At 40.1% G+C, this 27444-nt stretch overlaps 1 protein-coding gene and 1 long non-coding RNA gene across 30 annotated transcripts in view; one reads left to right on the forward strand and one right to left on the reverse strand.

The window, feature by feature from the left end:
• The window catches only part of LOC105227083 (muscle calcium channel subunit alpha-1), a 133193-nt gene that overhangs the window by 62332 nt on the left and 43417 nt on the right, over nt 1-27444 (forward strand). For 24 of the 29 annotated variants that reach the window (XR_007423111.1, XR_007423110.1, XR_007423112.1 and 21 more), the window contains 2 exons: nt 2504-2611; nt 9540-9647. The exons of 1 other annotated variant lie outside the window; for it this stretch is intronic. Coding sequence is in view for 25 of the 28 variants with exons in the window: in XM_049459519.1 (XP_049315476.1) it covers nt 2504-2611; nt 9540-9647 (216 nt within the window). In the remaining 3 variants the exon portion in view is untranslated. The remainder of the gene's footprint in view (nt 1-2503; nt 2612-9539; nt 9648-27444) is intronic. 4 more of the 29 variants (XM_049459528.1, XM_049459526.1, XM_049459529.1 and 1 more) reach the window with 2 other exon arrangements.
• On the reverse strand, nt 7480-9322 carry LOC125779214 (uncharacterized). Its single transcript, XR_007423183.1, has 2 exons — nt 9133-9322; nt 7480-7976 (listed from the first exon to the last, which is right to left on the reverse strand). It is a non-coding gene; the product is annotated as an uncharacterized LOC125779214 (long non-coding RNA).

The raw sequence follows: 27444 nt of genomic DNA on the forward strand, positions 1-27444 counted from the left end.
AGTAAGTGATAGAGCAGCGGCCTTGATTGTTTCATCGGCTTTTCTGGATGCCAAAAAAGCAGGTTTGATAACAGAGGATCAGGCTAGCTTTGTCACTGACAAATGCAAGATTAGTCGGGCAAAAAAAAGTGTTGGTGTTAAGCTCCAGAACACCGAAAGTATTGACTCCGTGTATGGGCTGTATTTTGACGGCCGCAAAGACAATACACTTACACAAGTCAGCGAAGGTGAAAAGTACTACCGCGACACTGTCAAAGAGGAACATATTTCTCTTATAGCGGAACCTGGTTGTCATTACTTTGGCCACGTCACTTCTCCTTCCGGGTCAGCTGAGGATGAGACGCAAGCTATATGGCAACATTTACAAGACAATTCAGTTGATGTGGAACATCTAGAAGTTGTCGGTGCTGATGGCACCAACACGAACACAGGTTGGAAAGGTGGAATCATTCGAAAACTAGAAGAAAGAATAGGTAGGCCATTACAGTGGGTTGTTTGTCTTCTACATTTCAACGAACTTCCATTCCGTGCTCTTTTCGAACATACATGCCAATTACCGACCCAACTTAGCACAGACCAAGCTTATCTCTATAAAATATCAGAAGCTGTTATTTCCGGTCAATGTTCCTCAGATTTAGCGTCGATGCATCCAGGTAACATGTGCAAATCTCGCTGGCTCACCTGTGCAAATAGAATTCTGAGATTATACATTTCTACTGACAAACCAACAAAGGAAATAAAGATTTTGGTCAAGTACATACTTACAGTTTACTCACCTTTGTGGTTCTCAATAAGATTCAACAGTTCAATCAAAGATGGCTCGCGTCATCTCTATGCTGCAATTCAAAGGTCGAGATACTTACCCGTTAAACTGCGCAAGGTTGTCGATTCATCCATTCAACAGAATGCTTTCTTTGCTCTTCCAGAAAACATTCTCCTTAGTATGATGACTGACGAACGGATAGAAGTCAGAAAGTTGGCCCTTGACCGTCTTCTGGCAGCCAGAGAAGCAGAGTCTGACACCATAAATGGAAGAGTTAGATGTAATAAAGTGCCAAAGCTGAATTTCAAAGCTAATACTTATTACGATATGATTAACTGGAAGACTATTACCTTGACTGTTCCACCAGTTCTTTGTTCAGTTTCTAACGAAGAACTCATAAAAGGGCTGTCGGGAGACACTGCAGAGGTATGGAAATTTAGTGAATTCCCTTCTCACACCGTGGCAGTCGAGAGAATCGTCAAAATGGTGACAGAGGCATCTTCTAAAGTTATTGGCCCCCAATCTCTTGATCGTTTTATACGCTCTACACTGAAATCTAGGCAACAAGTGCCAAAGTTTAGTACAAAATCTGATTTTATCAATAAATTTGACACAGATTCAGACTAAAACAAGCCTGACATATGGTTGGTTGGTTGGGTTGGGCTTGGGAGGAACCCGAAGAGCAGCTACCTCCACGCGGTGGGTTCTGGGTGACCAATACAGGTTAGCTGAGAGCTGCAACAATTTTGACCTTGCGCTGTGGCGCGCCGCCTTTTCGCTCGTATCTCGGGAACGGTTCGTCCTACGGCCATGATCACATATACCATTTCGGTAGCAAATGACGTGACAAATAACTTTTGTTTTATACATTTTGCCATGAGATGCGTATTTCAGGTGCTAGGCAGACAATTTCACGATTTTAGGCGAATTTCCGAAATTTCAAGGCCGAGGTTCGGGTTGAAGATGCAATCCGATCTCAAAACAAAAAGTTGCATTGGAATCAGGAAGTACTAAGGCAACTTTTCCGCACTATTAGAAATACCGAATCGAAAAAATTCCGGAATCGACCCACCCTAATGTACATACCTTCTTTCAGCGCTAACACTATCTGTATAGAGAATTGTGTTAGTTACTTTGAATATTTTCCCTGCTTTGATCCTTGAGAAATGCGAGAATATAAAGTGCACAGTTACAATCGAACTTGGCCCTTAATTCCTTCTTTATATATTTTAGGAAAACATTTCAAACCTAAATTACAGTTGAAATCATTAATTTTTGTTAAACGCCTCAGGTGTGTTGTTTTAGATATGAGGATTTCAAAAAATAATGTTATATAATGGATACATTTTTGAAGTTATGGCCAAGAATTTATTATTAATATTTAGTTTTATTAAAATAAGGGTATACAAACTTCTTTGGTTTCGATTTTTCTTGTTAAAATTATATTTTAAATTCGTAAGGCTATACCCTTTTTGGTGGTGTATACGCACATAGATATGTTTTTTCTACGTTCATGAGTACGCAAACTAATGTTAGCTAAGTAAATAAATATACTTACAATATAGCTTATAAAACTAAGAATAGAGCCATAACGGTCAAGCCTAAATAAGTATTGTTTATATAAATATATAAGTAAAGCCCATGCAAATATATAGTTATGTTCATATTATTATGGAGGTAGTGAATATGAACTAAAACATACAATTTTCATTTTGTCTTTATAAAATTATATTATTATAGCATGTAGTTCAATGTGTAATAGTGGCTGTCAAGACAATCGGAAATATTGTCTTAGTGACTTGCCTTCTGCAATTCATGTTTGCCGTAATAGGAGTCCAGTTGTTTAAGGTATGATTTTGTGAGATATGTGACTTTTTGTTTTCCGTTCTTTATTTTAATTTAATTTTATCGAGTTGAAAAAGATATCTCCTTTTGAAGAATTGTTTTGAAAATCAAATAAAAAGAGATTTAATATTAAAAAAAAAATAATAATAATAATGTGATTCTGAAAGCTGAATTGCACCTGTACCTCACAAGTATTATATACATATGTATATGCATTACTCGAAAAAAGGTCCAGCTTTTTTATTGAAGACCATCCTTTTTAAGAAGAGCATTTAAATAAAAAGAATATCGGTTGAATAATTCTAACATCGGTTGTTTATGCTCAGTTTAAGAAATAATTAAAAATGATATTAATTACTTAGATTACAAATATCATCATTTTGAGAAGCACGCCTTTTTAACTTGTTAATAAGGTTGATAACTGATGGTATTAAAATTTAATTTAAAACCTTTGTATATACTAGTAATACTTCATATAAAATCAATCATAAGTAAAAATAGTACACATTTTATCATAATTTTGTTATGTATATCAGAAGGCTCACTCTGAATAATCAAATATAATAAAATTTAACCCTTAAATGCATGGTTTTTCCTTTTTAAATACCAAGTGTGTATTTTTTAAGTGGCGCGCCAAGCTGTCAAATTATTAAAATTAAAAAGTGAAATGTCATATCATGAAAGTTTGCATTTAAAAGTCAACACAGATATTTTTAGCACCTAATAAAAGTAAAAAATACTGTGTTTGAGTTACCGTTTAGAAATTATGTAAGGAAGAAAACACTGATGTATATATACATCATCATGCATTTAAGGGTTAATAACTGGAAACTGTTGCAAAATATTAGTTAATCCGCATTTAAACATTAATGAAGAGCTGCTGAAGCTGATGTCTTTAATTAATCATAGTTTACCGCCGATACACAAAAAGTGCTTTCTTCTTGTTGTTCACCAAAGCAAAAATATTTTATACATCACATTTAAGTAGGGATTACGTGTTATTGCTTGTATACGAAGAGTGACTTCCAGTTATTATTTTTAATGGAGTATACTCGCCTTACATCCATATCTGTTTTTCTTTCGCTTATGTTTAAGTTTCAGTGCATTATATTAAATATACTAGCAGTTGTTTACTTACGCTTATTCACTATTTTAAATAAAATTATTTTAACAACCTTGACATAACTATTCACAACTTCTTTTGAGATTTGCTTAATCTTATAATTTGCTGCTTTTAATCATCATCTTATCTTCTTCTTCACTGGCGTAGACACCGCTTACGCGATTATAGCCGAGTCAACAACAGCGCGCCAATCGTTTCTTCTCTTCGCTACGTGGCGCCAATTGGATATTCCAAGCGAGGCCAGGTCCTTCTCCACTTGGTCCTTCCACCGGAGTGGAGGTCTTCCTCTTCCTCTGCTTCCCGCGGCGGGTACTGCGTCGAATACTTTCAGAGCTGGAGTGTTTTCATCCATCCGGACAACATGACCTAGCCAGCGTAGCCGCTGTCTTTTAATTCGCTGAACTATGTCAATGTCGTCGTATATCTCCTACAGCTCATCGTTCCATCGGATGCGGTATTCGCCGTGGCCAACGCGCAAAGGACCATAAATCTTCCGCAGAACTTTTCTCTCGAAAACTCGCAACGTCGACTCATCGGTTGTTGTCATCGTCCAAGCCTCTGCACCATATAGCAGGACGGGAATTATGAGCGACTTATAGAGTTTGGTTTTTGTTCGTCGAGAGAGGACTTTACTTTTCAATTGCCTACTCAGTCCGAAGTAGCACCTGTTGGCAAGAGTAATCCTGCGTTGGATTTCTAGGCTGACATTGTTGGTGGTGTTAATGCTGGTTCCTAAATAGACGAAATTATCTACAACTTCAAAGTTATGACTGTCAACAGTGACGTGAGTGCCAAGTCGCGAGTGCGACGACTGTTTGTTTGATGACAGGAGATATTTCGTCTTGCCCTCGTTCACTGCCAGACCCATTTGCGTTGCTTCCTTGTTCAGTCTGGAGAAAGCAGAACTAACGGCGCGGGTGTTGAGACCGATGATATCAATATCATCGGCATACGCCAGCAGCTGTACACTCTTATAAAAGATTGTACCTGCTCGATTCAGTTCTGCAGCTCTAATAATTTTCTCCAGCAGCAGATTGAAAAAGTCGCACGATAGGGAGTCGCCTTGTCTGAAACCTCGTTTGGTATCGAACGGCTCGGAGGGGTCCTTCCCGATCCTGACGGAGCTTTTCGTGTTGCTCAACGCCAGTTTACACAGCCGTGTTAGTTTTGCGGGGATACCAAATTCAGACATCGCGGCATAAAGCCAGCTCTTTTCGGGCTGTCGAAAGCAGCTTTGAAATCGACGAATAGGTGGTGAGTGTCGATCCTCCTTTCACGGGTCTTTTCCAAGATTTGGCGCATGGTGAATATCTGGTCGGTTGTTGATTTACCAGGTCTGAAGCCACACTGATAAGGTCCAATCAGTTTGTTGACGGTGGGCTTTAATCTTTCACACAATACGCTCGATAGAACCTTGTACGCGATGTTGAGGAGGCTAATCCCACGGTAGTTGGCGCAGATTGTGGGGTCTCCTTTTTTATGGATTGGGCATAGCACACTTAAATCGTTGGGCATGCTCTCATCCGACCATATTTTGCAAAGAAGCTGAGGCATGCTCCTTATCAGTTCTTCGCCGCCGTGTTTGAATAGCTCGGCCGGCAATCCGTCGGCCCCTGCCGCTTTGTTGTTCTTCAGGCGGGCAACTGCTATTCGAACTTCGTCATGGCCGGGCAATGGAACGTCTGCTTCATCGTCATCGATTGGGGAATCGGGTTCGCCTTCTCCTGGTGCTATGTGTTCACTGCCATTCAGCAGGCTGGAGAAGTGTTCCCTCCATAATCTAAGTATGCTCTGGGCATCGGTGGCTAGATCACCTTTGGGGGTTCTACAAGAGTATACTCCGGTCTTGAAACCTTCTGTAAGTCGCCGCATTTTTTCGTAGAATTTTCGAGCATTACCCCTGTCGGCCAGCTTATCAAGCTGTTCGTACTCACGCATTTCGGCCTCTTTCCTCTTCTGTCTGCAAATGCGTCTCGCTTCCCTCTTCAATTCTCGGTATCTATGCCATCCCGCACGTGTTGTGGTCGATCGTAACGTTGCGAGGTAGGCAGCCTGTTTTCTCTCCGCTGCGACACGGCACTCCTCGTCGTACCAGCTGTTCTTTTCCACTTTCCGAAAACCAATGGTTTCGGTTGCAGCTGTACGTAAGGAGTTTGAAATGCCGTCCCACAGTTTCCTTATACCGAGTTGTTGACGAGTGCTCTCAGAGAGCAGGAGTGCAAGCCGAGTAGAAAATCGTTCGGCTGTCTGTTGTGATTGCAGCTTTTCGACGTCGAACCTTCCTTGTGTTTGTTTTCGTGCGTTTTTTGCTGCACAGAGGCGGGTGCGAATCTTGGCTGCAACAAGATAGTGGTCCGAGTCGATGTTAGGGCCTCGGAGCGCACGCACATCTAAAACACTGGAGACGTGTCTTACGTCTATCACAACATGATCGATCTGGTTGGTGGTTTTTCGATCCGGAGACAGCCAGGTAGCTTGATGTATCTTCTTATGCTGGAATCTAGTACTACAGATAACCATATTTCGGGCCCCGGCGAAGTCGATCAGCCTCAATCCATTTGGGGATGTTTCGTCGTGGAGGCTGAATTTACCGACCGTAGTGCCAAAGATACCTTCTTTGCTCACCCTGGCGTTGAAGTCGCCAAGCACGATTTTGAAATCGTGGAGGGGGCATCTCTCATAAGTGCGCTCCAAGCACTCATAAAAAGCATCTTTGGTCACATCGTCCTTCTCTTCCGTCGGGGCGTGGGCGCAAATCAGCGATATGTTGAAGAACCTCGCTTTGATGCGGATTGTGGCTAGACGTTCATTCTCCGGAGTGAATGATAGTACTCGGCGACGGAGTCTCTCTCCCACCACGAATCCAACACCAAACTTGCGCTCCTTTATATGGCCACTGTAGTAAATGTCACAAGGACCTACTCGTCTCTGTCCTTGTCCCGTCCATCGCATTTCTTGGACGGCGGTGATGTCAGCCTTTATCTTTACGAGGACATCTACCAGCTGGGCAGCGGCACCTTCCCAATTAAGGGACCGGACATTCCAGGTGCATGCCCTAAAATCATAGTCCTTATTTCGTTTGCCATGGTCGTCATCAAAAGGGGGGTCTCTCATCCGAGGCTGTGTTTGCTTTTTCATTGGGGGTGTTTTTTTTACGTGGCGGGTCCCAAACCCAGCGCACAACCCTAAGTAGGGGATATTTCGCCTTCTCACTTTAGCTCGCTTTCAAACGGATGTTCTTAGGCTACCCAGAGGATACTTGGTCAAAGACCGGAAGTCGTGAGCTGCTTGAGTCATATGTAAAAGAATCGTTTCTGGCCACTCCCAAGTGAATGGCGACCAGAGAACTTTCCTCACTTGCGTGAACTTCTACACATGACTCCATCCTCCATCATCATCTTATACTTATGTAAAAAAGGAGTTAAAGCTTTAAGATGTGTTCAATAAAATTACTTTTTTTTTAAGAGAAATACCTTCCCTTATGTGTACAAATATACACACTTATGTGTGTATTTGAAAAGCTTAAATGTCTCCCATAAATATTTCGAAATATATTTATATTAATTCTAATATATTTATATTTTAATAACGTTTACGTGAAAGGTACTACCTATCTATATTTAATGTTATCTGTTACTTACTTGAAACTTGAAATGATTTACTTCTATCTAATCTTACAATTAGATAATGCATGACACAGAAATTATGACAGACTAAATAAAGGATTGAAATGTAAAGAGTACAAGAATTTAATAAAGTCTCTACTAATGTGCTATGATTTAATTTATTTTGGTTATTTTATAAAGAATTAGTTTACATTTTCAAATCTCGAAGTACAATTTAGAATTAAAATTAGTTTGTTTTTGTTTTAATGCGCGAGTAGAAATTTCTGTAAATTTAGTAATATAATTAAATGTAAATACGGGGGGATGTATAGTAAGAGTAATTTATCCGTATTTGACGTATGCCAAACATACCATTTATGAACTGGAGCTACTAATATATGATATTGTATTGCGGATAGGAAATAGTGAATATTTCTCTGTTATCAATTTTTGAGAATATTGTTTTGGCAATTACAGCATTGCTCAAAAATTTTTTATGTAAATGTCATACATAGTTACCAAAAAACTGAATGGATGTTTAATACCCTTATTACGGCTTCCAACTCCACTCGGTTGATTTGAAGTTAAAATAATACAACTTCGAACCTACCAACATCTTTTTCGTATTCATTTTGCTTACCTAAAAAGGAAGATTAGACAGATGAATAAGTAGTAGAGAATTTGTAACAGAAGAATTAAGTCAACTCAGCTATTGCTCACTTAATGATAAATAAATATTAAACTATATATTTGTTTGATTTATATACAATGGCGGAAATGTTGGGGTAAAAACTGACATGCTCTCGTGATCACTTAAATTTATTGAACTTCCTAAAACCAAGTAACCAATACCAAAGTTTTATTGACAATTACATATTCATAATTGTTTTCATTTAAATAAGAAACTTTGTTATATTATATTAAATGAGATGAAGCAAACGCGAGCAACAGCCGTGCTTCCTTGTATGGAAATTATGCGTAATTCTCCGTTTCATCGCTGACGGACACTGTAGAAAACTGTAATGACATAAAAATGTTGAACTTCGACAACACTTCAACCAAATTTTGAAGCACTTGAGTTAAAACTCGTAATATGAGCCTAAATTTTATGTCTGTTGTCTTGATCTTTTTACGTATATATAGTAGTATCGTACCGTATTCTACAGAGATTAAAATCGTTTAAATAATCAAAACAAATCGTAGTTGGGCAATAATGTATATATATATATATATATATATATAGTATATGTATAGTATATACATATGTATATAAATTTGATCCACACAAGTTAGCCCCACGCACACTCCTTTCGTTCAGTTTAACAAAATATTCTTGAGTACTATACTTATTATTATTTATAATATTATTGATATTGACATAGAAAACAGTAAAAAGAGGTTATTTAAGTTACATTTGTCGATCAATGATAAATGTGATTTATCATTTTTTGATAGTGCATACGTTATAAGATTTCGATCACACTTAGCAGCGCTAAACATGCTATAAAAGCATATGAATAAATTAACGCATCTAAATGTTATATTTCTTTTTACAATAACTAGGCCATTATCAATAATCTCCCTGAAATAATATGCATTGTGTTTTATGAAACTACTAAGACTAGTATTTTTCTTTGTAAATTGTGCAAAATATACATATGCTCCTATGTTATGTTTAATAATTTGTAAGTAATACCCTAAATAATTAGAAATAGATATAGATATATGTAATAATGCCTCTCCATAATTATAACGTCCTTTTTCTTTTCTTTTTTCGTTTCTTTCCATATACTTACATGCACTTACAACTTAAAATAATGTTTATTATAAACCATAAAACAAACAACCACGATGATATAAATACATATTTACATAAAAACTATAATGAACATTATATTATTAAACATGATACTGAAAATTCGATTGTTTTGATGGGTCGGAACATGTCGACATACAAAAATTTTTTCCGCGCTACTGACTCCTATTCCTTTCATCGTTATCAACTTTTTGTTTAATTACTCATGGCTTCTTATGAATTACTCATCGCTTTTATCGCCACGATCATTATTTAATTAATCAATTTACACATATGTATGTAAATTAATAAAAATATAAATTAATCTACAATAAATTATTTTATAAATAACATAATGTATAAATTTAAAAATATATTATTCTTTAATTATCACCCATACTTAATCAGTATGTTGTAAAATGTGTTGTTGTCGCGATAAAAACAATTGGTAACATTATGCTAGTTACCTATTTGCTACAATTTATGTTTGCTGTCATTGGAGTGCAACTTTTTAAGGTAACTTTGTTATGATCATAAAAATGTTTTCTCATAGACAAGAAGTCGTGGCCCACCCTAATATACATATGTATGTATCAAAAAAAGCGAATGTTTTTCACTTGGTACTCTGAAAAATTGGTTGGTAGACACCTCTAAGAAGGGCTCTCCAAGCATGAGCTCTTAATTATAACGGAAAGGTTTTTTATGATTTTAAAGAAAAATACGCAGAAATAATATCTTAATTCTACTTATGTATCTTGTACGCAGAGTTTTTCTAACGTATTTTCTTTTCGTCTGCATATTTTGTTTTATTTATATGTTTTTGTCAGCAATTTAATAACTTATATTTTTATAAAGCTACACCTATTTAATATCCTTTAATCAATATCAAATAAATTGTTTTTTTTTTGTAAAAAATATATAAAGTTATTTTTCCCATTAAGTTATTTTTGTTGGTATCTTGTACGCAGACATTTTCTTCTTAGTGTATATACCATCCATATACCCAATAGGGGCCCTCCATAAATTACGTCACACGAATTTAAGGACTTTTTAACTTCTCCCCCCGTCCTTGTCAGAAGTTGTCACATTTTGAACTAACCACTGGTAAATCAACAGCACTTCCTTTTCGTTCTGAATTTAGATGTCAGGAACATCTTTCGTATCAACATCGTCTTCTTCCACCCATAAAGCATCGTCATCATTCATTAAACTGAGAATCTTTCGGGCACGTCTAGCCGCAATTCTTTGAGGACGAATTTTCACGATAGGTAACAGCTCTTGTTTTTTATGAAGAAAAATGTAGGCCACATATGCTACTCGATCTTTTAAATAAGTATGACCTGACACTAGGGCAATAACTATCATATGGAACTTGTTTCAGACGGGATGATGCTTGGAAATTTATTAATATCTGTAGTAATAATGGAGCAAACTTAGCGTCGTTGTCATCACTCCCTGTGACTCCATAACCTTCTGATGTCTGTTTAATTAACACAGGTGGTGGTAAAAATCCTTCTTTTCATAATTTCCAAAGACTAGAATGTCTTACACCGCTACATGCAATAGTTTCACATTTAACAATTTGTAAAAAATATTGTGACTCACGTACATGATTAGCATACCAAGTAGCATTATTTATAACAATAACTAAATTGGTGCAACACATTCAGCAACAACTGGAAAATTATCAATGACTTACTTGCTCCAAACGTCAGCCAGCATTTTGCCCGCACTTTCGAAGTTTCGTTTTTCTAGATCTAAGTCAGTAGTTCGATTACTTGAATCAAGATGTGACCCAAACTCATCATGATTTAATAGTACATCAGTTAGTTCGCCACTGACAGGTGCCATGCGTCGTTAAACTCTGTTAAATGGACTCCTTCCTAAGGCATTTGTAGCTATATAAATTGCATCTAATGAAAATATTTAAAACGTTGTTAAGCTGAAACTATAACACCGGAGACAAATTTGTAACCTTGACACCGCTTACGCGATTAAAGCCGAGTCTCCAACAGCGTGTCAGTCGTTTCTTCTCTTCGCTACGTGGCGCCAATTGGATATTCCAAGCGAAGCCAGGTCCTTCTCCACTTGGTCCTTCCAACGGAGTGGAGGTATTCCTCTTCCTCTGCTTCCCGCCGCGGGAACTGCGTCAAATACTTTTAGAGCTGGAGTGTATTCATCTATCCGGACAACATAACCTAGCCAGCGTAGCCGCTGTCTTTTAATTCGCTCAACTATGTCAATGTCGTGGTATATCTCGTACAGCTCATCGTTCCATCGAATGCGATATTCGCCGTGGCCAACGCGCAAAGGACCATAAATCGTTCGCATTACTTTTCTCTCGAAAACTCGTAACGTCTACTCATCTGTTGTTGTCACCGTCCAAGCCTCTGCACCATATAGCAGGACGGGAATTATGAGCGACTTATAGAGTTTGGCTTTTGTTCGTCGAGAGAGGACTTTACTTTTCAATTGCCTACTCAGTCCGAAGTAGCACCTGGTGGCAAGAGTAATCCTGCGTTGGATTTCCAGGCTGACATTGTTGGTGGTGTTAATGCTGGTTCCTAAATAGACGAAATTATCTACAAATTCAAAGTTATAACTGTGTGACGTGAGAGCCAAGTCGCGAGTGCGACGACTGTTTGTTTGATGACAGGAGATATTTCGTCTTGCCCTCGTTCACTGCCAGACCCATTTGCGTTGCTTCCTTGTTCAGTCTTGAGAAAGCAGCATACGCCAGCAACTGTACACTCTTATAAAAGATTGTACCTGCTCGATTAAGTTCTGCAGCTCGGATAATTTTCTCCAGCAGCAGAATGAAGAAGTCGCACGATACGGAGTCGCCTTGTCTGAAACCTCGATTGGTATCGAACGGCTCGGAGAGGTCCTTCCCGATCACGACGGAGCTTTTGATGTTGCTCAACAGCCGTATTAGTTTTGTGGGGATACCAAATTCAGACATAGCGGCATAGAGGCAGCTCCTTTTCGTGCTGTCGAAAGCAGCTTTGAAATCAACGAATAGGTGGTGCGTGTCGATTCTTCTTTCACGGGTCTTTTCCAAATTTGGCGCATGATGAATATCTGGTCGGTTGTTGATTTTCCAGGTCTAAAGCCACACTGATAAGGTCCAATTAGTTTGTTAACGGTGGGCTTTAATATTTCACACAATACGCTTAATAGAACCTTGTACGCGATGTTGAGGAGGCTTATCCCATGGTAGTTGGCACAGATTGTGAGGTCTCCTTTTTTATGGATTGGGCATAGCCCACTTAAATTCCAATCGTTGGGCATGCTTTCGTCCGACCATATTTTGCAAAGAAGCTGATGCATGCTCTTATCAGTTCTTCGCCGCCGTGTTTGAATAACTCGGTCGACAATCCATCGGCTTCCGCCGCTTTGTTGTTCTTCAGGCGGGTAATTGCTATTCGAACTTCTTCATGGTCAGGCAATGGAACGTCTGCTCCATCGTCATCGATTGGGGAATCGGGTTCCCCTTCTCCAGGCGTTGTACGTTCACTGCCATTCAGCAGGGTGGAGAGGAGTTCCCTCCATAATTTAAGTATGCTTTGGGCATCGGTGACTAGATCACCTTTGGGGGTTTTACAAGAGTATGCTCCGGTCTTGAAACCTTCTGTAAGTCGCCGCATCTTTTCGTAGAACTTTTAAGCATTACCCCTGTCAGCTTATCAAGCTCTTCGTACTCACGCATTTCGGCCTCTTTCTTTTTCTGTCTACAAATGCGTCTCGCTTCCCTCTTCAACTCACGGTATCTATCCCATCCCCCACGTGTTGTGGTCGATCGTAACGTTGCGAGGTAGGCAGCCTGTTTTCTCTCCGCTGCGACACGGCAGTCCTCGTCGTACTAGCTGTTCTTTTGCACTTTCCGAAAACGAATAGTTTCGTTTGCAGCTGTACGTAAGGAGTTTGAAATGCCGTCCCACAGTTCCCTTATACCGAGTTGTTGACGAGTGCTCTCAGAGAGCAGGAGTGCAAGCCGAGTAGAAAATCGATCGGCTGTCTGTTGTGATTGCAGCTTCTCGACGTCGAACCTTCCTTGTGTTTGTTGGCGTGCGTTTTTTGCTGCACAGAGGCGGGTGCGAATTTTGGCTGCAACAAAATAGTGGTCCGAGTCGATGTTAGGACCTCGGAGCGCACACACATCTAAAACATTGGAGACGTGTCTTACGTCTATCACAACATGATCGATCTGGTTGGTGGTTTTTCGATCCGGAGACTGCCAGGTGGCTTGATGAATCTTCTTAAGCTGGAATCTAGTACTAAAGATAACCATATTTCGGGCCCCGGCGAAGTCGATCAGCCTCAACCCATTTGGGGATGTTTCCTCGTGGAGGCTGAATTTACCGACCGTAGTGCCAAAGATACCTTCCTTGCCCACCCTGGAGTTAAAGTCGCCAAGTACGATTTTGACATCGTGGCGGGGGCATCTCTCATAAGTGCACTCCAAGCACTCATAAAATGCATCTTTGGTCACATCGTCCTTCTCTTCCGTCGGGGCGTGGGCGCAAATCAGCAATATGTTGAAGAACCTCGCTTTGGTGCGGATTGTAGCTAGACGGTCATTCATAGGAGTGATTGATAGTACTCGGTGACGGAGTCTCTCTCCCACCAGGAATCCCACACCAAACTTACGCCCCTTTATATGGCCACTGTAGTAAATGCCACAAGGACCTACTCGTCTCTGTCCTTGTCCCGTCCATCGCATTTCTTGGACGGCGGTGATGTCAGCCTTTATTTTCACGAGGACATCAACCAGCTGGTTAGCGGCACCTTCCCAATTAAGGGACCGGACATTCCAGGTGCATGCCCTCAAATCATATTCCTTAATTCGTTTGCCATGGTCGTCATCAAAAGGGGGGTCTCTCATCCGAGGCTGTTGGCGGTTTTTCATTGGGGGTGTTTTTTACGTGGCGGGTCCTAAACCCAGCGTACAACCCTATGCTGGGGATGTTTCGCCTTTAAACGGATGTTCTTAGGCTATCCAGAGGATACTTGGTCAAAGACCGGAAGTCGTGAGCTGCTTGAGTCATATGTAAAAGAATCGCTTCTGGCCACTCCCAAGTGAATGGCGATCAGAGAACTTTCCTCACTTGCGTGAACTTCTACACATGACTCCATCGTCCAAAGCTTCGTTACAATGATTAAAAAACAAAGATTGTTTACCTATAAATTCCACGTTTGTACATCACAAATTTTGAAATGTGATGTCGCAAATCTTTTGACCCCCCCTGCCCTGTGGCATTTTGATCCGGAGATAGCCAGGTAGCTTGACGAATTTGCATAACCATATTTCGAGCCCTGGCAAATTCGATCAGCCTCAACCCATTTGTGGATGTTTCATGGAATCGTAATTTACAGACCGTTGGTGCAAAGATACGTTCCTTGATTACCTTGGCGTAACGTCCGCTACAAGCGTCCATTGAAGACATCTGTGGTCACATCGTCCTTCTCTTCCATCGGGACGCGGGAGCAAATCAGCGCTATGTTGAAGAACTTTGCTTTGATGCTGATCGTATTTAGACGTTTATCCAGCAGGGTGAATTGCAGGACTTGAATGAGTTTCTCTGTCACCATGAATCCCACACCGAATTCGCGCTCCTTTGTAAATGCCTACTTACTATTCTCAGTCCTTGTCCCGTCCATCGCATTTCTTGAACGCCGCTGATGTCAGCCGGCTGGCCAGCGTTACCTGCACAATTAAAAGGCCGGACATTCTAGGTGCAATCCTTTAAATGATAATCCTTAATACGTTTGCAGTGGTCGTCATCAAATGGAGGGCTATTTTGGTCTTTTTATTTTGGATGTTTTTTTACGGACGTCTTTTGGTTAACCAGGAGTTTCTTGGTCTAAGACCGGAAGTCGTGAGCAGTGAGCCATGTGTGAAATAATCGTTTCCGGCCACTCCCAAGTGAATGACGCTCTTTCCTCATTTGCGTAATGTTTTACACATGGTTCTATTCATCATAGCTTAAATACTATACTATGCGACAAAGCGTATCATTGATAACAAGTAACAGAGGGCTGTGTTCGATGTAACTGAACATTTCATACTCTTACAACTTGCCAGGACCACAGCCAAGGATATACAATAAGGTGCAAAACGTCAACGATACACAGACCGCCATTATGGTTTGTTAGAGTAACGAAAATAGCTATATATATAGGGTGGGCCATATAAAATTTTAAATTTCGAAGATAGGGCGTAAAAGATTGAAAAAGAATGTTGTCCGTCTTCCTCTTGAAGAATTCGGTTAACATTGCGCGATATCGCTCACAATTGATGGTTACGGAACCGCTGTTTTCGAAGAAAAATGGGCCGATGATTCCACCAGACCATAATCCGCACTATACAGTGATTTGTGCTGGGTGCATTGGCTTCTCGACGATTACGTGCGAGTTTTCTGTACCCCAAGTGCGACAATTCTGCTTGTTAACGTAACCTTTGGGATGGAAATGAGCCTCGTCCGAAAATATGATTTTTCGGCAAAATTGACCATCCTCGGTCAAACGATCTTCTGCCCAATCTGTGAATTGTGGACGGCTTTTTTCTAGTGAATAGCGACCCATTTCGTAAGTTTTCGATTTTTTACTGAATATCTGTCACTTTCCGAATGGTATTTGACGTTTCCAATGTCGAAATATAGATAATTCAAATTTAAAACGTTAGATGGCCCACCCTAAAGTATGTAGTACTATATGGGAAATTGGCATTGTAGACCAATTTCACAAATTTTTGGTTCATTGCTGCGAACGGCGCTGAATCGACTCTTCACGGTCTTCGTGTACACTTCCAGCTTTTACACCTGCGTGCTGGATGTGGTCCAGTGGCGGATTCAGAGGGGGAAATTTAAAAACTTGAAATATATACTGCCTTCAGCTCCATCTGTGATATATTCGTTTGATACATTTTCCGCAGTTTATCCTCCAAGTTTTCCAATATCGAAAAATTCTTCTTCTTCTTGATTGGCGTAGACATCGCCGAGTTAACAACCGCGCACCAGTCGTTTCCTCTTTTCGCTACATGGCGTCAATTGGATATTCCAAGCGAAGCCAGGTCCTTCTCCACTTGGTCCTTCCACCGGAGTGGAGGTCTTCCTCTTCCTCTGCTTCCCCCGGCGGGTACTGCGTCGAATACTTTCAAGCTGGAGTGTTTTCGTCCATCCGGACAACATGACCTAGCCGGCGTAGCCGCTGTCTTTTAATTCGCTGAACTATGTCAATGTCGTCGTGTGCTTCGTACAGCTCATCGTTCCATCGAATGCGATATTCGCCGTGGCAAAGAACCATAAATCTTTTCGCTCGAAAACTCGCAACGTAGACTCATCTGTTGTTGACATCGTCCAAGCCTCTGCACCATATAGCAGGACGGGAAGTATGAGCGACTTATAGAGTTTGGCTTTTGTTCGAGAAAGGACTTTACTTTTCAAGTGCCTATTCGGTCCGAAGTAGCACCTGTTGGCAAGAGTAATCCTGCGTTGGGTTTCCAGGCTGACATTATTGGTGGTGTTAATACTTGCTCCTAAATAGACGAAATTATCTACAACTTCAAAGTTATAACTGTCAACAGTGACGTGAGAGCCAAGTCGCGAGTGCGACGACTGTTTGTTTGATGACAGGAGATATTTCGTCTTGCCCTCGTTCACTGCCAGACTCATTTGCGTTGCTTCCTTGTTCAGTCTGGAGAAAGCAGAACTAACGGCGCGGGTGTTGAGACCGATGATATCAATATCATCGGCATACGCCAGCAGCTGTACACTCTTATAAAAGATTGTACCTGCTCGATTCAGTTCTGCAGCTCTAATAATTTTCTCCAGCAGCAGATTGAAAAAGTCGCACGATAGGGAGTCGCCTTGTCTGAAACCTCGTTTGGTATCGAACGGCTCGGAGAGGTCCTTCCCGATCACGACGGAGCTTTTGATGTTGCTCAACAGCCGTATTAGTTTTGCGGGGATACCAAATTCAGACATCGCGGCATAGAGGCAGCTCCTTTTCGTGCTGTCGAAAGCAGCTTTGAAATCGACAAATAGGTGGTGCGTGTCGATTCTTCTTTCACGGGTCTTTTCCAAAACTTGGCGCATGGTGAATATCTGGTCGGTTGTTGATTTGCTAGGTCTAAAGCCACACTGATAAGGTCCAATCAGTTTGTTGACGGTGGGCTTTAATCTTTCACACAATACGCTCGATAGAACCTTACATGCGATGTGGAGAAGGCTTATCCCATGGTAGTTGGCGCAGATTGTGGGGTTTCCTTTTTATGGATTGGGCATAGCCCACTAAAATTCCAATCGTTGGACATGCTTTCGTCCGACCATATCTTACAAAGAAGCTGATGCATGCTCCTTATCAGTTCTTCGCTGCCGTGTTTGAATAGCTCGGCCGGCAATCCATCGGCTTCCGCCGCTTTATTGTTCTTCAGCGGGCAACTGCTAATCGAACTTCTTCATGGTCGGGTAATGGAACGTCTGCTCCATCGTCATCGATTGGGGAAACGGATTCGCCTTCTCCTGGATTTGTGCATTCACTGCCATCCAGCAGGCTCGAGAAGTGTTCCCTCCATGATTTAAGTATGCTCTGGGCATCGGTGACTAGATCACTTTTAGGGTTCTATAAGAATATGCTCCGGTCTTGAAACTTTCTGTAAGTCGCCGCATCTTTTCGTAGAATTTTCGAGCATTACCCCTGTCGGCCAGCTTATCAAGCTCTTCGTACTCACGCATTTCGGGCTCTTTCTTTTTCCGTCTGCAGATGCATCTCGCTTTCCTCTTCAACTCCCGGTATCTATCCCATCCCACAGTTCCCAAGAAAAATGGCGGCAGAACTGAAAGTTGTTAAATAAAAGTTATTGCTACGCTGCGTCACTTATTCCTTACCTCGGGTGGGGTGTAATAAGTGATAGACAATTCTATTTTACTTGAAATATTTCTCTTTATGTTTTCTTTTATCCCTTACCACTGGTGTTTTCGGCTGAGATTGTATTTCAAATCTGATTTTATTTTTGTTGAGCAGCTCCTTTTATACAAAATTCTTAGCCTATATTTTTAAATTAATTATCAGACCAACGCATAACACATAATAAGTGCGTTGGTCTTATCTAAAAGTATACATATATTTTATCAGCAAATGCATTTGTATACGAATACATTTGCTAGTATGCATTTATTGCATTTCTATTTGTTTGTTTATATGAGTACGTATGTGTGTGAGCGAGTGTGACTAAGGCACTTGAAGATTTATGATAAAGAATGCATAAACCACCATAAGGGTTGTTTTACTGTATTGTATTCTTATCACATATGTTTCTTTTGTTTGCTGCATTTTTACATGCAGTCAACTGATAGTGGACTGTACATTATTGTTGAAGTAATTTGAATAAAAGTTGACGAAGAAAAGCCAAGAATCTGCGGCCGACAAACAAAATACGAAAATTTCAGGAAGAGATCTTGCGAAGAATAGTATAGGGTCTCAGTGTGCATTCCTCTGTTGGATACAATCGGCGAAGATTTAAAGACGCGCTTTTCTAGAGAAGCATTGGATGAATTTGAACTGAGTTTGCTGCTTCCAGAAAAAGTATGTGCTTTGAAAACCAAAGAAATTTTAAAATCTTATTAGCTGCTTGATAGGTGGATTTAAAGACCTTTTGAACAATGACAACGTCGTGCGACGTTTGAAGTTCAAAGTTGAACTTGAGCACTGGCAGTGCCATTGGGGGCAGAAGCAAAAGTTAAAAGACAGCAAGTTACCGACTACTTCATTGGAAACGTTGAAGAACTGCGATGTAGAGCTATACCCCATAATTCATAGTTTTCTTCGTATATTCTGCACACTTCCTGCGGCGAATGCAAGATCTGAACGTTCTTTCGACACTTCGCCGCATAAAAACGTGGCTGAGGACAAAAATGCTTCAGAATAGTTTGATCACCCTGGCGTTGCTGCAAACGCATCATGACATTGAAGTCACTGCAGAAGAAGTTCTCACAAGATTCTCAAAACACATGGTTTTGTTTTGTGAAATTTTTCTGTTCAATACACAAATTGACTACAGTATTTTACATTGCAATAAAATATGTCACTGTCAATTCAGTAGGATTTGATATTAGAAGGTCAATTTGAAAATTTTCCACCATGTTAACTGTATAAAGACTACGATGTTTAATATAATAATCCGTTTCATTCAAATAAATGTCTATTAGTACTATTTGAAGCAAATTGGTTATAATTGGACAATTGAGTACTTTAAGAAAAGAAAAATAGAATTTAGTTTGTTTTCATATGCACCATAAAATGTGCACCCCCGTTCGCACAAACCTACTTATTCAACAGCTGATTGCAGACTGATTTTATCATCCGTCTTGTCACATCGTAATGCTTTAATTAGCGACAGACGCAAAACCGAAACCCGTATCAGTTGATGGGGTCTATCTTATGAAAGCTCAATGTAAATGAATACTCACAATCGCCTCTAACGTCCGTGTACGTGGATATCCGTGAAAATTGGATTTTTTCGTAGATTCAGCTCATTGCTCTCCTACAAAGCAAGTTCGCCAGTCTAGGTATTTTGCAGTAAGTAAAAAATAAACAGAAATATATTTAAAATATTATTAAACTAACTCTGAATCATAGTCGAATTTTATTATTTATAATAAGATGAACTCTATTTTATAGTTGGATTTTAGTTTTGATCTTTCACATTACGCAAAATTATAACTGGAATACTAGATGTGTGCAAAGCCATGTATAATATATATGTAAATTGAACAATGACAACATCGCTCAAATGTAAACAAAAGATAATAACAGATTTGCCATTGCGAGCATAACTTTTGACAGATTTCGTTTGATACATGCGGTAAGTAAAGAAGGGGAGAACCTCGGTCACTAGCTGAAGCATTAAGTATATTTCAAACTAGCTTTGACCCGCGGTGTTACCTGAGGTTTATTACGGAAAATAAAATTTGTATTTATAGTACAAATAATGACCATTCACATTTTCAAAATAGATAGCTAGAATACATTTTACAGCAGCACATCTCGGTAAAAAATATTGCGGGACTTATTGTTTTCTGCATAAATTAAAAGGTTTTTCGCTCTCGACACATGCGAGCAATCCACTCACAGTTGCCCGTGGGAAAGGCAAAGGTTACCCGGGTGAAAGCAGACTACCTTTATAGTTTGACCTTGACTTTTATTTATTGTGATAAAGAAAGCCACTTTCAAAAAAAATTTTAGCGTTTGAAGTGGAAGCGTAAATTTGTGGGTATTATAGGGACTCTGGTTATTAATACCGTCTCTCTTTTAGATCCTCAAGTAAGAATGGTGGATTGAACGTGTCGTCTCAGATCTGTAATACGTAATTTGCCTTTGCACTGTCTGGAAGCGTCACTTGTATGGTTCAGCGGGAGTTTGAATACTGAGTGTGCGGTTCTGGCACCACTTAGCAAAGTTGTGACTATTCCGGAGTAGGCAACAGCCCGGGATACCACTTTGTTTTAGCAAAACTGTGCCAGCAGCAAGTTCATCACCTTCTGGTGTGTCCATGAAAAAATACTCTCTTGTCCGCTAGCTACGCGGTTTGTTATTAAATTGAACGAATCCGGTAGCAATATGGGCTTTGTTTGATCGATTTGAATTCCAAAAGGCACAGTATAATAACCAAGCTCTCTGACCAAATCAGTGGAGAGCCCTTCCGTTATTTAAGAGACAGGCATACTGAAATCGGGCAATGTTATCGTTGGCTCTTGTCTTCCTTTGGAATCGGCGAGCAATGTCTTCTGACAAAGTGTTTTATTATGTTTGAGAGTTCACAACGTTGTTTGTAATGTGCCACCCCCAACTTCACGACAGGCGACTGAACGCTCGTATATGTCTAATTTAATTTTAAATATTGTTCGAAGAGTTTACGTAAGAATTTTCCCATGGGAATAAGATACTTTCTGGCAGTAAAACGTAGCCTATGTATTAATCCAGAGGGCCAGCTAACTCCATACCAACATTTAACGAAATCGCGTTTAGTCGTGAAAAAGTTACATTCATGCACACTCACTAACTTTCGCCTTTATAACAGTAGTGTGGTACATTTAAGTTTTTTTCTTAATTACTACCAAAACATGCCGAGACTGTGAAATCTGTGTGGTATGAGAGCGATCATCTGATGCGTTTCTACGGAGAAAATTCAATTTCCCTGGATAACCGCTGCACGGTCGGTAGAAGCGGTGGTGAGTGTTCATTTACATAGCGTTTTCATACATAAGTCGTGTGTGTGCTGATTTTGTCTACGGTTTTGCGTCGGTTACTAATTAAGGTTTTGTCCATTCCTGAACATAACAAGTGGGAGTGTATTAGTAAACCTGTCAGCAGTTTTTGGTTATACCAGAGAATGTTAAGGAATAGAGAAAGCGCAATTGTGAAATCTATTCTTTTTGAGTACCAAAGTATTGAACACAATGAAGACGGCGGACGACAAGGAGCATCCGTCAAATATTAAAATACCAACGTTAAATTTCGACGACGAAAATGGGCAGCTGTAGTGATATCACTAATATGTGAAATGTAAAATTATTCAAAACTCTAATAAGTCTAACATTATTTTACCCACAGAAGCATAAAAAACTTTGATTTATCATTTTAGTTGATCAATTAAAACAAATGAATCGATCTATTTAGTTACACTTCACACAAAAAATTTATCTTTGAACAAAATATTTAAGTTTTATTCAAGCGAAAGCTGTTAAAAATGTTCGAGATTCATTCAAGAAAATTTTGCTATGCTGTCGTGTCGACCGTTCGTCTATATGTTTAAAGCTAAATTTGTAGTTTTCACAAGAGAGAACTTCGGAAAGAGAAGTACGCCACGCAATGTGTGAAACGACGGAAACAAATTTTTGTCCGATGTGAACAGTATCTGAATAGGCAAAGAACAATAATAAAACAGGACCTTAAGCGGCTACGTTTCCATTTCTAAATTTTATTTTCCTTTTTAATTTATTAGTTGGTAGATTTCAGTTCTGTTACTTTAATAGCATGTTTTACTAACTCAGATAATTAAAATATTAAAAAAAAATATTTGCTCATACGTTTATAAAATGAAGCAAATATTTATAAATATATATTGTATATTCCGCTCCAACAATGACCCAAGCACTTTACTTTTCATTAAAGCGATATTAGTTGAACGATGGGAGGCAAGGAGGGACAAAAAATTAGTTCTAACAGCGATGGTGAGGAGGAATTCCAAATGAAAACGAATTGTACTTGATCATTCTTACAAATGTACATATAACCAATTGAAACAGCAAAAATATTGATGCTGCTGTTTGTATAGCACAATTCCTTATTTGAACATCAATTATTTTGCCGTTCTTCTAATGTATTTTGATTCATTTTTCATCTCGTTATGTAGATGTTATCTTTCTTTTAATATTCTTGCAACCAGTTGCTACATAATATTATAGATTTGTTCACCTAACGGTTGTATATATCACCTAAAACTAAGCGAGAAATATATCTTCTTCTTCTTTATTGGCATAGACACCGCTTACGCGATTGTAACCGAGTTAACAATAGCGCGCCAGTCGTTTCTTTTTTTCGCTACGTTGATGGCAATTGGATATTCCAAGCAAGGCCAGGTCCTCCTCCACTTGGTTCTTCCAGGTGGAGTAGAGATCTTCCTCTTCCTCTGTTTCCCCCGGCGGGTACTGCGTCGAATACTTTCAGAGCTGGAGTGTTTTCGTTCATTCGGATAACATGACCTAGTCAGCGTAGCGTAGTTGGTCAGAGACCGGAAGTCGTAAGCTGCTTGAGTCATATGTAAAAGAATTGTTCCTGGCCACTCCCAAGTGAATGGCGATCAGAGAACTTTCCTCACTTGCGTGAACTTCAACACATGACTCCTTGACAGTTTAGTTTTTGCTCGTCGAGTGAGGACTTTACCTGTTGGCAAGAGATATCCTGCGTTGGATTTTCAGGCTGACATTGTTGATGGTGTTACACGGGTTTCAAGATAGACAAAATTATCTACGACTTCAAAGTTATGACTATCAACAGTGACGTGGGAGCTTAGTCGCGAGTGCGACGACTGTTTGTTTGATGACAGGATATATTTCGTCTTGCCCTCGTTCACTGCCAGACCCATTTACTTTGCTTCCTTGTCCAGTCTGGAGAATGCAGAACTAACAGTGCGAAATACGCCAGCAGCTGTACACTCTTATAAAAGATTGTACCTGCTCGATTAAATTCTGCAGCTTGAATAATTTTCTCCAACAGGAGATTGAAGAAGTCGCACGACATGGAGTCGCCTTGTTTGAAACCTCGTTTGGTATCGAAAGGCTCGGAGAGGTCCTTCCCGATAGTGACGGAGCTTTTAAGGTTGCTCAACGTCAGTTTACACAGCCGTATTAGTTTTGCGGGTATACCAAATTCATACATCGCGGCATAAAAGCAGCTCCTTTTCATGCTGTCAAAGCAGCTTTGAAATCGACAAACAGGTGTTGTGTTTCGATTATCTTTTCACAGGTCTTTTCCAAGGTTTGTCGCATGGTGAATATCTGATCGGTTGTTGATTTGCCAGGTCTAAAGCCACACTGATAAGGTCCAATTAGTTTGTTAACGGTGGGCTTTAATATTTCACACAATACGCTCGATAGAATCTTATAGGCGATGTTGAGGAGCCTTATCCCACGGTAGTTGGCGCAGATTGTGGGGTCTCCTTTTTTATGGATTGGGCATAGCACACTTAAATTCCAATCGTTGGGCATACTTTCGTCCGACCATATTTTGCAAAGAAGCTGATGCATGCTCCTTATCAGTTCTTCGCCGCCGTGTTTGAATAGCTCGGCCGTCAATCCGTCGGCCCCTGCCGCTTTGTTGTTCTTCAGGCGGGCAATTGCTATTCGAACTTCTTCATGGTCGGGCAATGGAACGTCTGCTCCATCGTCATCGATTGGGGTATCAGGTTCGCCTTCTCCTGGTGTTGTGCATTCACTGCCATTCAGCAGGCTGGAGAAGTGTTCCCTCCATAATTTAAGTATGCTCTGGGCATCGGTGGCTAGATCACCTTGGGGGGTTCTACAAGAGTATGCTCCGGTCTTGAAACCTTCTGTAAGCCGCCGCATCTTTTCGTAGAATTTTCGAACATTACCCCTGTCGGCCAGCTTATCAAGCTCTTCGTACTCACAAATTTCGGCCTCTTTCTTTTTCTGTCTACAAATGCGGCTCGCTTCCCTCTTCAACTCTCGGTATCTATCCCATCCCGGACGTGTTGTGGTCGATCGTAACGTGGCGAGGTAGGCAGCTTGTTTTCTCTCCGCTGCGACACGGCACTCCTCGTCGTACCAGTTGTTCTTTCGCACTTTCCGAAAACCAATGGTTTCGGTTGCAGCTGTACGTAAGGAGTTTGAGATGCCGTCCCACAGTTCCCTTATACCGAGTTGTTGACGAGTGCTCTCAGAGAGCAGGAGTGCAAGCCGAGTAGAAAATCGTTCGGCTGTCTGTTGTGATTGCAGCTTCTCGACGTCGAACCTTCCTTGTCTTTTTTGCTGCACAGAGGCGGGTGCGAATTTTAGCTGCAACAATATAGTGATCCGAGTCGATGTTAGGACCTCGGAGCGCACTCACATCTAAAACACTGGAGACGTGTCTTCCGTCTATCACAACATGATCGATCTGGTTGATTGTTTTTCGATACGGAGACTGCCAGGTGGCTTGATGAATGTTCTTATGCTGGAATCTAGTACTAAAGATAACCATATTTCGGGCCCCGGCGAAGTCGATCAACCTCAACCCATTTGGGGATGTTTCCTCGTGGAGGCTGAATTTACCGACCGTAGTGCCAAAGATACCTTCCTTGCCCACCCTGGAGTTAAAGTCGCCAAGCACGACTTTGACATCGTGGCGGGGGCATATCTCATAAGTGCGCTCCAAGCACTCATAAAAGGCATCTTTGGTCACATCGTCCTTCTCTTCCGTCGGGGTGTGGGCGCAAATCAGCCTTATGTTGAAGTAGACGTTCATTCTCCGGAGTGAATGATAGTACTCGGCGACAGAGTCTCTCTCCCACCAGGATTCCCACACCAAATTTGCGCTCCATTATATGACCAGTGTAATAAATACCGCAAGGACCTACTCGTCTCTGTCCTTGTCCCGTCCATCGAATTTTTTTAGAGGCGGTGATGTCAGCATTCACTCTAACGAGGACATCAACCGGCTGGGCAGCGACACCTTCCCAATTAAGGGACCAGACATTTCAGGTGCATGCCCTCAAATCATAGTCCTTAAAAGAGGTGTCTCATCAGAGGCTTGTTGTTCTTTTCCAGTGGGTGCGTTTTTTACGCGGAGGGTCCCAAACCCAGCGCGCAACCCTATGCTGGGGATGTTTCACCTTCACACGGATTTTTTTTGGCTACACAGAGGATAATTGGTCGAAGACCGGTCGTGAGCTGCTTGAGCCATATGTAAAATAATTATTTCTGGTCACTGACCGATGAATGGCGATCAGAGAACTTTCCTCACTTGCGTGAACTTCAACACGTGACTCCATTCTCCCGACCGCTTGTGACTAAATTTAATATGTTGTATTCTTCTTACATTACTATGTCACAGAGTGAAAATGGACGAAATCGGACAACAACCACGCCTACTTCCCAAATAGCACAACTTTAAATTCATCTAGATTCGTTGAGTTTAGTAAAGGAATTATGTCTTTAGTATATGCCATCTTATGACCGTCAATTCTTTAAAACCAATAAAGAGTGTTCAAGCCTTAGGTATTTAGAATCCGGTAACTACAGTTGACTTTTGATCGAAGATGTTGGTCTAAGTGTGATATACAGTATACATATAACTGAAATTAAGAGATACTCCTTCTCTTATAATGGTATGTCTGTATGTCAAAAATGGTTTGAATGGAGCAGTACTTCTCTTAGCCCCCATAGACTTAATATAAAAGTTTTCGAACTTCCGGGTGATTTTGCATATATGAGCCAATATGTGAGTTATCCCAATGAAAATAAGAGAGCGTGTTTTACTCATAACAGTGTATCTTTGTGCTTAAAATGGATACATTTGAGCGAAAACGTGGCCTAGCCTTTATATAATATAACTAATATCAGGATTTTCAAACAACCATTCAACATTACTCTATATGATTGGTTTACACCTTAAAGTATTTCCCTGGCTTTGATTCTGGCAAGTTGCAAGAGTATAAAATGTTCGGTTGCACCCGAACTTAGCCCTTCCTTACTTGTTGTTATTATAATTGTTTATGATCCACATGCGTTACCGAATTCGCTTTGAAGATGGTGAACATTGACGTTTGTTGCGTTCCCTTATAAATGTTCTTTTACGACGAGGTGTAATTTCATTTTCGAAGTTTCGCGTTTTGAATGTTCCATTTTAGTACAGCTCACATTTGCACCTTCTCTATTCTTTAATATTTTCTGTATCAAATTAATGTGGTAACTTTCCATTTCATAACACTTTCGTCCCTCCATGCACCGCCCACGAGACTTAGCTTCCAATTCGAAAAGAAAATATACTTGTATATGAAAAATATGTTCCGACGTGTGTTGTTACACAAAAAATTAAGTTCTAATTTATGGTTTTCGAAAGAATGATGTACATTAAAAAATAGAAAATCTCGTGCTTTTAAACTTTTTAAAAAAACTGGTTTAGTTGCTGACTATTCAAAATATTCTAAATTGCGTCGACAATTTGCTGAACTTAACAAAATATGTTATAATAATTATATAAATAAAGAAAAAAGTAATATTGTATGTAATCCAAAATTGTTCTATGGTTTCGTCAACTCCAAACGCAGGATTTCTAATTTTCCGTCCGCTATGAAATATAAGTCTAGTATGTCTAGTGACAATCACACCATTTCTAATATGTTTGCTGACTTCTTTAAGTCCAATTACTCTCCAAAATCTCCATAAAATGTTCCGCATCAGCACAAGTTATGTCCGATTTCTGTCATTGATGCACCTACCATTTCCGAAGCAGACGTCTTATATCAGTTAAATATATTAGAGCAATTATACAATTATGGCCCAGATATGATTCCCTCATGCTTTTTTAAGAAATGTGCCAAATATATATACCAACCCCTAACAAAACTATTTAATTCATCTCTTATGCAAGGCTTATTTTATATTATCCATATGAAAAAAGTCATTTATAATCCCTTTACATAAGAGTGGATTTACGTCATCTATTGAAAACTATAGGGGAATAGCAAAATTGTTTGCAATACCTAAACTTTTTGAAGCAATTTTAACAGACGACATAACCTTCCGGATCTCTC

This window comes from Bactrocera dorsalis, chromosome 6 (assembly GCF_023373825.1).
Source record: "Bactrocera dorsalis isolate Fly_Bdor chromosome 6, ASM2337382v1, whole genome shotgun sequence".
In the NCBI taxonomy this organism is placed as follows: domain Eukaryota; kingdom Metazoa; phylum Arthropoda; class Insecta; order Diptera; family Tephritidae; genus Bactrocera; species Bactrocera dorsalis.